Source organism: Parasteatoda tepidariorum, chromosome 1, assembly GCF_043381705.1.
Source record: "Parasteatoda tepidariorum isolate YZ-2023 chromosome 1, CAS_Ptep_4.0, whole genome shotgun sequence".
In the NCBI taxonomy this organism is placed as follows: Eukaryota; Metazoa; Arthropoda; class Arachnida; order Araneae; family Theridiidae; genus Parasteatoda; species Parasteatoda tepidariorum.
In genome coordinates this window covers 19,954,784-19,971,721 of record NC_092204.1, presented here as the reverse complement: position 1 = coordinate 19,971,721, position 16,938 = coordinate 19,954,784, and the positions used below count along the sequence as shown (strand labels likewise).

Sequence of the window (16,938 nt, the reverse complement as noted above, 5' to 3'; positions counted from 1 at the left end):
GTTACATTCAAATATACTATCGTAATAATTTAAATTCATAGTATCGAATCAAAAAAATGAATCTATAAAACTAAAAAAAATATCTATAATCCGGAGCAACTTCAAGTGATTATTATTATTTGGTTAACAGTAAAATTATCTCTTGATTTTAAATTCAGAATTTGCAATTATTTCAGTTTGTAGACCTTTACCTCAATAGGTCTAAAATACGCAGTTCGTGAAGAACTGGAATATTATTCATTTTCAAACTTCACCATTGAAAGTGCGTTAAAATAATTCATCTAGTATTTCTTTTACTTTTAATAATAAAAACTTGTTTTAAAGTTTAAGCCAAAATTAGTGTAAATTTCATTAATTGAACTAAATATTAAAATTTAAAAATTATCTTATTAGAAATTTATAAATATTTTAAAGCATTAAAAGTTAAAAAAGCATTATATCGGAAATATGGATTAAATAAAAAGAGGCATTTTTTACGTATCTCCAATTAGAAACTCTTAAAACTATTTTTTGTTTTACAAAAATTTTAAATTCCCTTACTACATAGATAAAAAGGTAATATTTTACTCGTCTCCTAGTAAAAGCTAAGTTAAGGGTCAGTTCCGCGACATACAGCTTTCGGATCCCGCTGCAAATTTGTTCAATTTTTGATAAGTTTATCGTTAAACTTCCAATGGTTTTTAAGAGTTAAACAGTTTTGTTTCTCAATTGATTTTTTTTTAATTTTCGAGTGACTTCATTATTCTTTATTTATTAATAATTATTACATAAATATTTTAAATTTCTCTATCAAAAAATTAAATTGCCATAAAAAAGTTAAAGTTGTTAAGAATAATAAAACAATACAATTCACGATTTTTACAAACTTAGGGAGTATTCCTACTGATGGCGGTTTGATCGTTCTACTTAGAATGCACCAATCAGGTTCTTAATTTTTAAATGTATATTTTAGAATAACTTTTAGTTCGATTAAAAAGAGACAAAAAATAGCGTCAATGTGTCGCTGGAAATTATTTTGCAATAAAATGAAAAGTTTGTTTTTATAGCAATTGAATTTTACTAAAAACTGTTCATTTTTTCGAACCTCATCGTCAAACAGCTTGGAGCTGGCACCAAAATCTCTGTGTCGCGGAACTAACTCAAATTCTATAGACAGACTGTATTGTAGAGAAATTAAAAAAGCTTTATCTTGCAGAAAATGAATAAAAATATGAATATTTTAAGCATCTCCTGTTAAGCACTTTTTACAAATGAACAATTATATGCAGCTTATTTTTTTTTTAAGTTAATCACTAAAACATTTTATTTTGTAATTTATTATGTTTAATACAATCTGTTGTCCTTTATCAGTAATCATGAATCTGTGTTGCATTATAGTTCAAAAATTCGTTTATATCTCCGAGCAAATTACTTTAAATGGTTAACTTTAACAATTTCACACTACAAATGATAATATGGAATGTAGTTTTATCTTTAGAATATTTCATCAGCTATTATATTGTTATCTCCTATTTAATAACTATTCTTCTTAGTCAACTGTCAAAATAAGACCCAAAAATAGCCATTTAAAAGCATCGTTCAAAAATAAAAATTCTTGATAACATTAATCTCTTAGGACAGGGATAAAAAAGGGACTTTTTTTACCCATCTCCAATTAGAAACTTTTAAATTAAAGTTTTTAAATCAGTTAGAATTCCCAGTTACGTTTTCTTTTCTATTATACTTTTCAGATAAGCACAGAAGTTAATTTAAACTGCACTGCGCTAATTAAAACCATGCAAATTAAGGCGATACCTACCCCGCTAATTAATTTAGTGTCATAGAAAACTACTTTTTTTTTATTAAACCATTATAATTTTTTCCGTTGTCTCAACTAAATTCACTGTAACCATGTTCGGGTCACTGCCAACGTATTTTGCTGAGTTTTTTTGTTCTACATTTTTTTCTTTTTTGCTTTTGCGGTTGACAGTGGGTTAAATAGCCTTTAAAAACATGCAAAAAAATGTTTTCTTTTTGAAACGTTAAAACAAAAGCAATTGTTCGCTCTACTGAATAGCTTTTCTGATATTTTTTATCTCTTAACTCATCTATTTGTAACGAGATTAATTAAAAAAAATATTTTCAGTTTTTTTTATTATTATAATTATGCTTGTTTTATACACGTTTAGGGTTATTTTACTTTTTTTCATTTTATCAGTATTGCATTTGTTAACTACAAAATATTAATCATTTGTGAAAAATTATTCTATATTTTGAGCTGTTTCAGTAGCCATAATACCGTAATTTAATATAGTAAATAACATTAATTGTGCTATTAGAATCATGTTTTTCTTTTAAGTTGTACGCTGTTACTTCAATTTTTTTTGTGGTTACAGATTTTACTTATAAACAAATAAAGCACTTGCCAATTTGCTGTACCTAATAAAAAAAATTGTTATTTTATTATTTTGTTTCAATATTTAACCCTTTGGCGCAGACCGGACACCGTTGTCCATTTTATGTATTTTTTACAAGTAAAAATACATAAAATTACAAGTAAAAATATTTTTTTGTATTTTTAATTACAAAAATAACAGTCTAATAGTTATCAAAAAATAATATGAATATATTATCGCAATTATATATGTTCTATAATATAAAATAAAATAAAAAGTAGTTTGAAATTTTCTTTCATTCATATTCAGGAATTTATCAATAATTTATTTTGTAAATTAAAGCGATTTCAATGATGAATTACTGTTTCTCTTAGATCTTAAAATAAGTGCAAGCTTTAAAAAAAATTTATTAGTAGGAAATTATGTTTGGAAACTTTTACCTTTAATGCAAAAAGGGACACTGGTGTCCGATGCTGTATGTTTTTTACTAATGCTAAATATCTTTTTTACTTATTTTGACCTAAATTAATGCAAAATAATGAAAAAAAAGTATAAAAAATATGTTTAAGGGAAATACTGTGTCTAAGGGTTAAAGTAGTAAAGTATATGAATAGTAAAAATATGTAGCTTTGTAAATATGTATGTAATTTATGTATGTTAGTAGTGCTCTAGTAAAGATATACATTACATAACCTTTGTTCTACAAATCACTATTATTTAAATCAGAGTGATTAATTTTGATTAGTGATACGTGTGGTTTGCCTCCCAATGAGGTTAGCCAGGTTCGAATCCCAGTGGTGGCTGGTTGATACGAATTATGCTCCTGGCTCGCGGCGACCACAATGCTGACGCAAAATATCCTCAGTGGTAGGTGGATCATGGCTTAGAAACCTTTTACCACTGGAGATTCTCGGTTTTCCTCTCCATGTAACGCAAATGCGGGTTAGTTCCATTAGAAAAGTCCTCTACGAAGGCTAGTTTGTGTCAGTGTTTGATCCAGGAGATCCCTTGTCTTTTGGGTTGGGTTCAAAATTACAAAAGCTGCGGAGCATATATAGTCGTAAACTCAAAATTTGGTCGGCTGTTCAACGACAGTTATAAAATAAAAATATATGCGTGTGGAAATTTCTTCCATTATTTTGATTAGTGTTGCATGTATGTGTAGAAATTATTTCCGTTATTTTGATCTTTCAACATTTCTGTTCGTCCAAATTATTAGATGTGTTTTTTAATTTAAAATGTATTAATTAATCTAAATAAGATATAGTATTCATTATAAAAGAAATGCGTTATTTAATATGATTTTATGAAAATAAAATTAACTAATCATTTAAAAATACTTGTTTTTTTATTTTTAAAGAAAACTAAATATTTCTGGAGTTAAATATTGTATAAATGACTTTAAATAATTTGAATTAAAAAAAAAACTTTCGATACTCTATTATGCAATTTCAGAAAATTTTTTGTAAAGGTTAAATTATTATTTTATTGAAATTGATCTAGATGGGGGAAAACATAAAGGAAAGATTCAAAATATAAACTTAAAAAAAATATATACTTTATTAGAACTTCATATTAAAACTCTGCAATGCGTCTCACTAAAAATAAATATTGCATTCGATTTTAAATTATATTCTTCTAATATTTGCCGACGTAACAATCAAAAATCAAATCTAGTATTTAAAAAAAACTTAATGTGTTTTTAACGATGAAATGTTTATTTTGCTCTTTTACTTTTTCACACAAAAGCAACCTCAAAATTACTGCTTTTTTTACGCTTTTTTCAAAAAAAAATTAATAGAAGAAAAACAAATTCAGCAAAACCCACAAAAGTATTCTTAAGTAAATGTTTTGAAATGGTGTAGCTATCCCGAAATTAAAACCTTTCATAATTTTTCTTAAATTCAATTTTTTTTCATTCTTCCACATCGACTTCCACAACGGGAAAAAAAAGGCTCTTGTTCGATTTCATTTCGACGGAATATTTGGATTGTGAATATATTATCTCATTAATTTCGAACATTTTTTTTTATTAACTTCCCACCCTATGTGGGGAAAAAAAGAAACCTTCTCTATATATTTATACAGGGGATTGGAATAATTTCCCAGTTTTTTTTTTTCCTCCACCGGATTAAAATTTTATTACCTTCTATTATCATTTCTTTCTTTTCTTATCACCCCAACGTGTGTTATTCTAATTCATTTTCTTATTCTTATCTTTTTGATACATCTTTCTAAACTCCCAAAGGCTTTATCAGTATCTTCTTTTTTGTTTCTCCTCGTCATTTCATTACAATTTTTTTTTACGTCGTTAAGTAGGAAAAAACCCACGGATATAATTCATTAATAACATGAAAATTTCTTCGCCAAATTTTTTGAGAAGAACTGGGGTGTAGGGGGGTAGAGCCAGAATTGGTTGTTGTTTTTCCATTATAAAAGCGGAGGGTCACACATTAATAGTTTCCTTAGCCAATAATTAACTGGCGCTGTCAACGCATCTACGCGAGCACTGCTAATGGAAGTTGAAGTTATTGATGGTACCTTGCCTCACAATTCATCCTGAAGTCTTTTGCTACCTCTTTTAGCGGGCTACATTTTTTTTCCACCCCTCTTAATACGATCATATATAACTTCTTTCGCTTTTTGTTCCTTATTTCATAATTATTTCGATCTATATTTACTTCCAAGTACTTCAGGCAAGAAAATGGCAGCAAAAATTCTTTTATTTTTATTCGGATCGTTTGGGAAACGATACATAATTAACTTCTTGATAATTAATACTTATTTTGATAATTAGCGATCTTTTTAACTAGGTTTTTTTTCATAAAGTGAATATAAAGCTGATGTATTTTATTATTGCTTAAAGAGGCAAATTAATGAGTTTGAAGTGATTTATCTTACTTAGTCAGATAAAACAAACTAAATGAGAAAATACGATCTCGTGTCAGGCAATTGAATTGAATGCTAGAGTTCATGTTATAATTAGTTGAATCCTCCAATTATTTTTCATAAACAAATTTAAATTGTAATGAAACATTTAACTCAATATCAAACTCTTCTGTCTATAATATAAACATTTTTAAACCTTAGATATTTTCGAATATGTTACGTCATTATCATACGAACATTAATCATACTATTTTAAAAGTCTTACCTATACCAACTTGATTTTAAGATCTTCTTTTACCTAATTCGGTAGTACAGGTTTCACAATCTCGAAAAATCGCAGTGATCTTTATTTTTATTTCATTATTTCGCTCATTCGTTCACCTTTAGTTGTTTCTTTAAAAACTTAGTTATTTACAGCATTTAATTTTGATTTACATCATTTAAATTTATAACAATATAATCCCTGTCGATTATTATGGAGGTATGTAATAAAATCTGCAATTCTAACTACCTAATTTATCATACAATTTTTAAGAAAGAAAAGGACTAGTAGTATATGGCAACCAAATGTAGAATTATAATGCTTATTTCTAACTACATTATATATTTTTAGTGTAGTATATCTTAATCTTCTTCTTTTGGGACATTACAACCCGCTGTAGGCCTTAGCTTGCCTGCTCAATGTTATTACAGCATTTCTGTAGTTAACAAGATATTTTCAATTCGAAATTTTCATCATGGTTAGATCCTTTGTTGCGTTATCTATTTCTGGGGCTTCCTCTGGGTTTCGTAGTTCTTTCAAAGTTTTGTAAAACCCTTATTTTCGTTCATTCCTTCTATATGCCGTAGACGTGACAATTGGTTCAATTTAACTATTTCTTAATACAGAATCATAATAATATTATTTACATGTTTTTTTTACTTACATAATTACAATGAAAAGTTTGTTTCAATGCAAACACACAGATATCCTTGTTCTTTTTTTAAATCATTGTAAATTAAGATTATAAACTACCATATATAAACCTCGAAAGATAATTGAAGTCTTTCATTTTCAGAAATAGTATTAGTGGTTCAGCTGTCTGTGCTTTCCGTTTAGAAGACATTCTTAAAACTTTCGATGGTGCCTTCAAAGGACACGAAGATGTGAACTTCAACTGGCTTCCCGTCCAGAACTCTAAAGTTCCAGAGCCTAGGCCAGGACAGGTAAGCAATTAAGATATTAACTGATAATAAATGAAGTTTCCATAGTTCCTCCAAATAAAGTTTCACAACCTTACATCTGAAGTAAAAAAAATTCCAGATTTTAGGTACTACTTAGAGTTTGAACTTTAATTTTGTAAGAATAAAAAGTTTTTAAATTTTTTTTCAAGATTTAAAAAGTAACGATAACACTTAATTGTTTGGTTTCATGAAAATATGCTAACATTCTGAATTATTCTTCCATTTCTAGAATCTTAATCACGATGGAAAAATTTCGCCAGAGTGGCGATATTTTTTAAGCATTTGGCAATGTTTTTCGAAGCTCTGTCATCGAAGAAAATTAAAAAAAAAATCCACAGTTTAAGCGCCTTACTATTAAAGCAAAGCGATGGTTTTAAACTATCTATATGATCTTGTCTTTAAGAATTATATGGGCTTTAGAACAGAGAAATAAATTCAATATTTAAAAAGTTATTAAAGTTTTTTAAAAATCGCCAATTTGGCGAAATGTTTCCACCTAGAGGAACATTTTTAAAATCACTACCTTATTCTCAGTTTTTGCAAATTTTTATGAGCTTACATAATGCAGCATTGCAGGCAATTTTTAAATATTAAAAAAAATTGGACCACAGAAACTTTTTATTTTTACAAAATGTGGCTTTTTTCCATATTAACTTGACCAAGCAGTCATGAGTAATTATTGCAAATTCACAGCAGTTCTGAAAATAGCATATTATTAGCAAAAAAGAATCATTTCATATCACGGTGGAGCTTTCAAAAAACAATACTTAATCTTAATATTTTACGAACCTCTTTTGCAAAGGGAAAAAAGCTATCAAATACCTTACACTTGAGATAAAACTATAAATTTAATTTATATGTACCTTCTTTTCGAAAAGAATTATCTGGCTTTCAAGCGGAGAAAAACTGTTTTTAAAAATCTCCAATTTTGCGAAATTTTTCCATTCGGCTGAAAAATATCAAAAACCAATGAATAGTTCTCAATTTTTTCGATTTTTTTATGAGCCTATCATATAAGGCTGCGTTAGAGTAATTTTTTAAATATTAAAAAGTTAGATCATAAACGCTTCTGATTTTCATAAAACTGTGGCTTTTCTTTATGTTGACGTTTTCGCCAATTTCTGAATTATCAAAGAGGGTATTGGGTAAAGATGAGCTAAACTTCACCTAACAGTCTTGAATAACTGTTGCTAACTCACAGCAGTTACATAAATAGTATGTTAATCGCTACAAATCGCATTGCGTGTGACTACAGAGCTTTCGAAAAACAGCTTTTTTCCCAATTTAATCCTAAATCCTGAAAATTCTTTATAGCAGTATGTTATTAATAGTATAAAATTTGAGCTTACCGAGCGAATTTAAGTTCCTCAAACTGTAGCCTCTTTATTTTCTTTGGAAGAAAAACTTCAATGAGCAATTTTAAACTTCTAAATTTGTTAAAAATAAAAGGTTATCTTTAAGCACAGATGCCAACTTGCTCCAGACAGCGAATAAATATTATCGAATGGTAGTCTTTTAATGTATGATTCTTGATTTAGTAAATTCGATTTATAGTGTTTTTACTCACCACTACTTCTACATAATTTTAAAGCTTATGTGATGTGTCACTTTTTTCGGTTTAGTCATGCTGGGCCTTTTTAATAGTTGCCAAAATTAGTTGAAAATCTGCAAATTTTAGTTTGTAGTTCTCTACCCCTCTTTTTTAAATACTTTGTCAAACCCGGAGCAGTTAGCATCTCTGTTTAAGTTGTAATCACATCAGACAGAATGACTCACTATTAAAATGCTTAAAAATATTGTTTTTATAAACGTAATTAACAAAGCAACCACACAGTTGCAGTAGACAAATTTTCTAGAACTTGCAAACTTATTGTCAATTAGTTATTGCGTTAAATTTGACGATTCAAATACGGTTAAATGCATTTGCTATATGTTTATATATCAAATATATTTTAAATAATGCGCTGTTTTAACGGTTTTCATTTCTTGTTTAGTGTGTGAATGATTCCAGAACACTTCCCGAACAGACAGTTAATTTCATCAAGGAACATAATCTTATGGACCAGTCAGTTCCAGCATTTTGGGGAAAACCAATTGTTATCTACACTGGATTTAAGTAAGCTATAATTACACTTCTTAGTTTTAACTTCTTAGTTTTGCTTTATATTCAAAAAACAATTAAAGCAGTATAAATTCGTCATCTTCAGTCAAATATCTTTAATAAATTTAATCATTCTTAATGTCTACGGGATAAAAAAGAATGTAATATTATTTTATTAGATCTTTTCTTGCTTTATTTAGCCATCTGTTTCTGGAGGTTCCTCTGTATCGCGTAATTCGTTGGTTCCCAATTCAAAACTTTTGTAAAACCTTTATTTTGGTTCATTCATTATATATGGCCTAGATATACCAAGCTTCTCGATTTTAAGAATTGAATCATGTTTTTTTCTTCTTTAAATGAACATTCAATGCCACTTTTCTAATCCTCCGTTTCAAATTGCTTATTTGAATTGGTCCAAAAATTCTTTTTAACTATTTCTTAATGCAGAATCATAATGATATTATTATATATTTTTTTACTTATATAATTGCAATGAAAAGTTTGTTTCAATTCGTACACAATTATAGATTTCTTTGTTCTTTTTCGAAATCATAGTAAATTAAGATTATACAATATTTGGCCATAATATATGAGAAACTGTGCACTTATAATTCTCAGTTGAAAAAAAAATTTCATGTAAAATAAATTAAATTTGTAATATAGCACCAGTTATGCTTCCTTAAATGTATAAAATTAAAATTCTGATTCTTTTTACAGGTTCCGATACACTCACATAGCTGTCGATCCGCAAATAGAAACTTCTAATGGAGAAAAGTTTGACGTTTTGTTTATTGGTACTGGTAAGTACAAGATGCTGAATCAGTGAAATAAGTGAAGTGCTTAGATCAGAAATAATTTACGATGATTACCGCAACTAATCGAATTTTATCGGAGAATTTAATGAGTTGCCCTTAAATTACTGATTCGTTGAGATTATTCATGTAAGGTGTATAAGTACGGTCACAAAAATAAATCCTGATAATATTTATTCTAACTATCTGAATTTTACGTACTCAGAAGGAACTGAGATTTAACGATTATTCTAATCAAGTTGTGCAGTGAATAATTTAATTTATGAAACCTTACTCAAAATTTACTTACCCTAAATAAGCATTTTTTTTCCAACTGATCTGGATTTCTAGTTTTTTAAATATGTTGAATCTGGAAAATCTGACTCCAAAAGTTAGTTTTACAGTGTTTAAATAAAGGTCGTGTTTAAGCACTTAAATGGCATGTTAATAATGAATTCTACGTTTTTTTCCACCCTATCTCTGAAACTGATTTTGCCAATCAAAATAGATTTGTACCTATTTATAAAACTCATCAGAAAAGGATCCCATTCAAAAAGTAATTATTTTTTTGTTCTCAAATCGATCAAGTTCTTAGGTTTAATATAAAGCTATTACAATGTGCCATCTTCTCAGTAAAGACATTACTTTAGCTAGTAAAAACGTTAATTTGATACAGCATACTCAGTAAAGACAGTACTTTGTATTTTAACTAGTAAAGATATTAATTTCTTACTTTATTTCCAGCAAGGATGTTACTTCAGTACTATTTCTTAACACCGAAATACTTTATTTTAATTCTTAATGCATTTCCAAGTTTGTCTTTTTTTCTGTAGCATTATGTTCGCTGCATTTAACTACGAATTCAAATTAAATTCGTTTAACTGTAAACTCTTGACGTAAATATGATTTCCAATCACTTTAAGTTAGGCAAAACTAGATCCGTTCATATTGTTTGCTAACTAGTAGATTTTACGAACAATCGAATTTAAACAGTTGGCTGAAATCTTAACTGAACAATTTACTAATTGTAATTCACATTCAACTCTAGTTAACTAATCTACACGTGATTTACATAAAATTGAGTATCATCTACTATTGTTAATCAAGGAGTTTGAGATTGCTAACAACTTATTTTCCTTTTTGTTTCCATTTTGTAGATAACGGCAAGGTGATTAAGGCTCTAAATGCAGAAAGTCATAAGAGTGCCCACCAAGTTACTCCTATTATCGTGGAGGAGGTGCTGGTGTTCCCCCAAAGAGTGCCCATAACGAATCTTTTGGTATACCATACCATTAATGAAGCAAAATTATTAGTCGTCTCGCAGGACGAGATTCTTACCATGCCTCTTCATAGTTGTTCTAAACATGCGCGAACATGCAGGTGAGTTGGTAAACAATTCTAAAATATGAATTTTCGATTTTTAAAATTATCGTCTTTTTAGTTATTATTGCAGCTAAATAATTTGAAACCAGTGAAAATAAAGGGCGAAACAATCTTTTATTCTTTTCTCTTAACACGTTGACTGCCGCACGCGTTTACAGTAAAATTTTCTTCAGGCCACGAGTACCGCTATACGAAGCGTATTCTGCTAAGTACTCCCACCGATATTTTAATAATGCGAGTCTCTGGTGGTCACAAGAATAATATCTCGCTTCGTTTGTTTCCATGGTATCATGTTTGTTTATTTGTGTCCGTTGCTTCGCATCCATTTCTCATCTCGCCACTTTACACGATCAGTTTGAATCTTTGTCGAGTAAAGTGGAGTATAACTTAAAATCTTTACCCTAATTCGTTGAAATTCCGAGAAGAAAAATGGAAAACTTAATGAGTCAAATAGTGAACAAGAAAGCTTTTACAGGACTCACAATAATTTTCTTAATAAATCATTTTTGTGTGTGTGTATTACTTTTATAATAATTCATTAGTTTTGTTACTTCCTGTGAAATATCTTTTCAAATACGTACGAATATCCTTCGCAAGTAGTTAAATAAGCATCACCGCGGCTCGATCTGGAGCTTTGCTGTCACCCGAATATTTGTGACGCGGCCCGATCAGAAACTTTGCTGTCACCCGAATATAGGTGTGCGGCCGGATCAGAAACTTTGCTGTCACCCGAATATGGGTGACGCGGCCCGATCAGAAACTTTGCTGTCACCCGAATATGGGTAACGCGGCCCGATCAGAAACTTTGCTGTCACCCGAATATGGGTGAGCGTCCCGATCAGAAACTTTGCTGTCTCCCGAATATTTGTGACGCAGCGTGATCAGAAACTTTGCTGTCACCCGAATATGGGTGACGCGGCAGTCGACGTGTTAAAGGCTATTATTGTTTGAATGCTTTGTCTGTTGTCATATGTAATAGTGCTTTTTTGAGAACAATATGCTTTTTTAATAGCAGCTGTGAGTTAACAACAACAGTTATTCATGAACGTTTTGTCAAATTTAACCTATCTTTAGCCAGTGCTATGCTAATTCCGAAAATGGCACAATACATCAATATGAAAAAAAACTATAAATTTGTGAAACTAAGAAACATTTGTGTTAGATTTTTTTCAATATTTAAAAAGTTACTCAAACACTGCATTATCTAGGCTCATAAAACTTTCTTTATAATTTGAGGATTATTCATTGATTTTAATAAGTTTCCTCTAGATGTTAAAGTCTCGCTAAATTGGCAACTTTTTGAAAAAGTTTAATAACTTCTTAAAATATGTTAGCTATTTGCATGTTCTAAAGCCAAAATAATTATTTACGGCAAGGTGGTATTTTAAGTTTAAAATTATAGTTTTGTCTCTTGTGTAAGGTATTTAAACTGTGGCTTTTTATTTTGCTTGGTCTAAGAGTTATTAAAAATATGGTTAAAAGAAATACTTGGGCGTAACCTACTGTTTTTTTTTTCTAACGGCTGAAAGCTATTAAATTGACCGAGTGTTTTAAGTGCTATTATTCTGTTAAAAAAACTAACAATTTAAAATTTTGCGATAAACCACACACCATCTCTCTTTTCTTGCTTGAAAATTCCGAACACTCGTCGAAGCAAATTTTTATACGTAGCAATAAAATCGATAATTTTCTCATCTAATTCAGTTCTGGCGCCGACAACAGTTCCAACAAACTAGCAATTATTCGTCCTCATAATTAAAAACTGATTGAGGAGCGATATATTTTTAGGAAAATTCTTCTTCAAAAATTTAATCTCAACTTCTCAGCGTTCTTCATTCCTTTTACGCTATCGGCAAGTCTAATCAAAGACGAAGCAGCGTAAAGTCATCTAAATCGACTTTCTCGATTTCCTAAGCAAATTAAAAGTCAAATTCCTGATTCGTTTCCCCCATCCCCTCAGAATTATCCCTTCTATCCCTTTTCCAAACGATTTCCTAGCACAACAACAGCCAGCAGCCTCGGCGACACCCGAACAGAAAAGCGATTGTCGGAATCGGTTTCGGACAGCGGCTGAATCGATTAATGACCCGATTAATCGATGGGACACGTGGCGAAAAGAGAGGGATTTCCCCTCCCTTTTCCGAAGAGAATCGAAGCAGAAGTTTCTGGAATAGGGGGGAAAAGGGAAGAATTTTCTGCCGAGAGGGAAAATTTTCCGATAACTCTTTGGTTTTTCTCGTGATTAATTGGAAGAAGTCCGGCTGCTTTACTATTGATCCTGACACGCTACGATGCAGGCTGGATTCCATGTGGATTTGGCTGAACTTCATGAGCAAAATGTGCAAATGATTTAAAGAAAAGTTCGCACTATCTCTGGAAGTAATGTGTCAGAATCACAAATTCAAGTTAGTAATTAACATTAATTTCATTCTGTTAATTTCGACTCACAGAATCTGTCCGCCTCTAAGGCCCTTTGTCTTCATTCGGTAAATAGTGCCCATGCCCACGAGGTACCCGGACGATTATTTTCCCTTTTTCCCCCCCATTTTCAAACTAAGTTTACTACATCGTAAATATCAATATCTTATTTACCTTACAAAACCTTTATTTTTGCCAGATATTTACATTGGAAATATTTATGGTCTTAAATAAAATTTACTTACTACTACGCACTTTCGTAAGTTCAAATACTGAATTTTGTTGAACTTTATGAATTACATGATTCCGTCAAAATTTTCCCTAAAGGATATGCCTTCCCAAGCAAAATTTTAAACGTTTACGTTTAGTTAAACGTTTCAAACTCAGTCATTTTTTAAATAAATACCTGTTTCATATTTATTTATAAAATTAGGTCATCGAAGTCAAACATCATTTGTAGTGGTCAGTGAGGGGATGGGTGACCACTTTGATCAGCCTGCGAAGAGCTTGAGGGTGCATGGCCCTCATTAGCCTGTTCTACTGTAAAGGGCTCGACTTCACACGTTGGTCATTAGGCTGCCAGAGTGTGGGGGCCAGCCCCTTTGCAGTGGCTCAAAATTGTGATGGCATCTCTTGGGATCATCTTTAGAGATGTTTCCAAGAAAATCGCTAATAATCCTCTGTGCAGCTTTAGTTCGACATACATGCAGTATTATTACTACAATTAGATGAAAATGTTTTTTTTGTTGAAGTTAATTCCATAGAGTTCATCTATAGTTTTATATGGTGATATTATTCGTATACATATTATTTCCAATATAGTGTTTATACAGTATTCCCTGTTAGCTACTAATGTGAGGACCTTGTTTTAATTTAATATTTTTACTAAACAATGAAATGAGTAAATCCTTACGACTGAGGATTTTTCTTCAATTCTAACTTATTTTAAAGCTTTAATTGAAGACAATAAGTATTAAGGACTGCGGTGTGCTGCAATGTATTAAATTACGTGTATCCCGAATAATAGAACTTCAGCTTGACGTTACATAATGTATTTGTTATATTAAATAAGCAAAGACTTATGCACCATGACGAATTCATTCACTTTACTTTTCTGAATGATAAAAAATTCATTGATTATTTTCATTGGTCTCTTTTACTTATTGCTAATTTTTAGCACTGGTAACAATCTCAACATTTTTAGAATAAATGACTATCAACATTGACGAGATTTTGTAGCTAGCTAAGACCAAAGACTGAAGCGTCAAACTAATGATCAAAATTAAAATTAGAGTTGCGAAAAGTCAGTAGTAATTGCGACTAGATTGCTAACTAATGGCACTGGTAACAAGATCATTATTTTAAAAATAAATGAATATCAACATTGTCAAGATTTTGTAGCTAGATAAGACCGAAAACTTAGTCTTCAAACTAATGATCAAAAGGAAAATTAGAGTTGCTGAAAGTCAGTAGTGCTAACTACTGGATTGCTAATCAATCGCACTGGTAACAATCTCAACATTTTTTAAGATAAATGAATGTCAACATTGACGAGATATTGTAGCTAAGCAAGAACTCAAGCATCAAAATAATGATCAAAATTAAAATTAGAGTTGCGAAAAGTCAGTAGTAATTGCGACTAGATTGCTAACTAATGGCACTGGTAACAAGATCATTATTTTAAAAATAAATGATTATCAACATTGTCAAGATTTTGTAGCTAGATAAAACCAAAGACTAAGCTGTCAAACTAATGATCAATGGGAAAATTAGAGTTACTAAAAGTCAGTAGTAATAACTACTGAATTGCTAATTAATCGCACTGGCAACAATATCAACATTTTTAATTGCTGATGTCTAAATTTATCATTATTATAGTCGATTGTATGGGTCAAATGCGTGGAAACTAATAAGTTTTTTCAGAGTATAATTTTTTAGCACAAAATTTATTTTCACATTAATCATCACATAAATTACTTGCAAATTAAGCTCTCTGATTTACTGCAACTCGGTAAACACGGCTGCTCGACTGCAGGCGTTCTGATTGGCTTGGTAACTGCGTAAATGTGCCAATTCCTTTTATTGCGTATTTATTCCTACATTTATCACGGACATTCTAGATTGCAGCTATCACTGGGGGATCAACTGGGGGACATTCGGTCGCCATTCCCGAACATTTATCACCGGGAATCGCTCCCATCTCTACGTTAGGCTTCCGACCTTATCATACCCTCATTAATCCAATTAACGTAATGAGTGAATTGGGAAAATCCAATTGAGGTCATTACAGCTTGCCTTAAGACCACCGCTAATGAAGCCAAGAGGATAAGAGATACACACATGCATGTTGCGAATGTACCACACAGCTACGATCGTAGCAGAAAAAAAAGATCGCAAAAAAACTACCGTTGCCTACTGCTTTTGTTTATCGGCTTAACTGTTATTTGATCGATGGCTATAATTCCCTGGAATGATCTGGAATTCGAGATAATTTCGGAAAATGTGCAGTTTGTGAGCATCTCTTTGCGTGGTAAACATCAGGAATGTTATTTGCTTCGTAATCTGGTAAATGTGTCCCCCAGTACCAACATTTTGGTTGAAAAAAATTGAGTAAATGTTAGATAATTGCATATTTGAATGTAGCAAATTTTAATCAGTTCGAAGGTTGTTGTTATTTGATGTTGTGTTACATAAAGCGTATTGCTTTTCATGTATTTTTTTTTTAAATAAAATCTATAATTTTGAAAACAACCAGAATTTTTACTAAAACCTTTGTCATATGAATGAAAAACTATCAAATGAAAGATTTAAATATCGTATATTTTGGTTTTTTTAAATACCAGAATTATGCTGTTTTTTTTTTTTACTAGAAATATCAGTGCTATAGAGTACGATAATTTTGTCGGAACTTTTTCCTCCGGGTTATGCCTTTAATACATTTTTGTAAACAACAAGAATTTTCATTATACACCAAGAATTTTCGTTAAAACCTTTGTCATCTGAATGAAAAACTATCAAATGGTAGGTTTAAGTACCTTACAGATCTACGGTATTTAACGGATAACCGTATAAATATACGGTAGTATAATATTTTACCGTATATTATATATATATAAGGTATTTTTTTAAAAAAATAAAATCTATAATTTTCAAAACAACAAGAATTTTCGTTAAAACCTTTGTCATATGAATAGAAAACTATCAAATGGCAGATTTAAATACCCTATTTTTTAGTTTTTTAAATACCAGAATTGTGTTTTTTGTTACAAGAAATGTCACTGCTATAGAGTACGGTAATTTTACCAGTATCTATTCCTCCATGTAGATATAATAATAATGCATTTTTTTTTCAGTACATGCGTAGGTCTCCGCGATCCTTATTGTGCCTGGGACATCCATCAGAGAGTTTGCACAAGTTCTAAACAAAGGTAATTTGGCTTACTGTTACTTTCCTAAGCCGATATTTTGATTATCCATATATTTAAAAACCTTATTATAGAATTTTGATTATTTTGAAAAAGAAGTTTAATCAAAGAGTTGTTCAGTCTTTGGCTTACTATTACTTTCCTAAGCGGATATTTTGATTATAGATATATTTTAAAACCTTATTATAGAATTTTGATTATTTTGAAAAAGAAGTTTAATCAAAGACTTGTTCAGTTTTTGGCTTACTGTTACTTTCCTAAGCCGATATTTTGATTATAGATATATTTAAAAACCTTATTATAGAATTTTGATTATTTTGAAAAAGAAGTTT

At 30.3% G+C, this 16,938-nt stretch overlaps 1 protein-coding gene across 1 annotated transcript in view; it reads left to right on the top strand.

Moving 5' to 3' along the window:
• Positions 1 to 16,938, top strand: part of LOC107449387 (semaphorin-1A) — a 561,149-nt gene that overhangs the window by 512,726 nt on the left and 31,485 nt on the right. Inside the window, exons 12-16 of the mRNA XM_043039234.2 lie at positions 6,323 to 6,470; positions 8,483 to 8,604; positions 9,307 to 9,389; positions 10,538 to 10,760; positions 16,535 to 16,609. Coding sequence (XP_042895168.1) covers positions 6,323 to 6,470; positions 8,483 to 8,604; positions 9,307 to 9,389; positions 10,538 to 10,760; positions 16,535 to 16,609 — 651 coding nt within the window. The remainder of the gene's footprint in view (positions 1 to 6,322; positions 6,471 to 8,482; positions 8,605 to 9,306; positions 9,390 to 10,537; positions 10,761 to 16,534; positions 16,610 to 16,938) is intronic.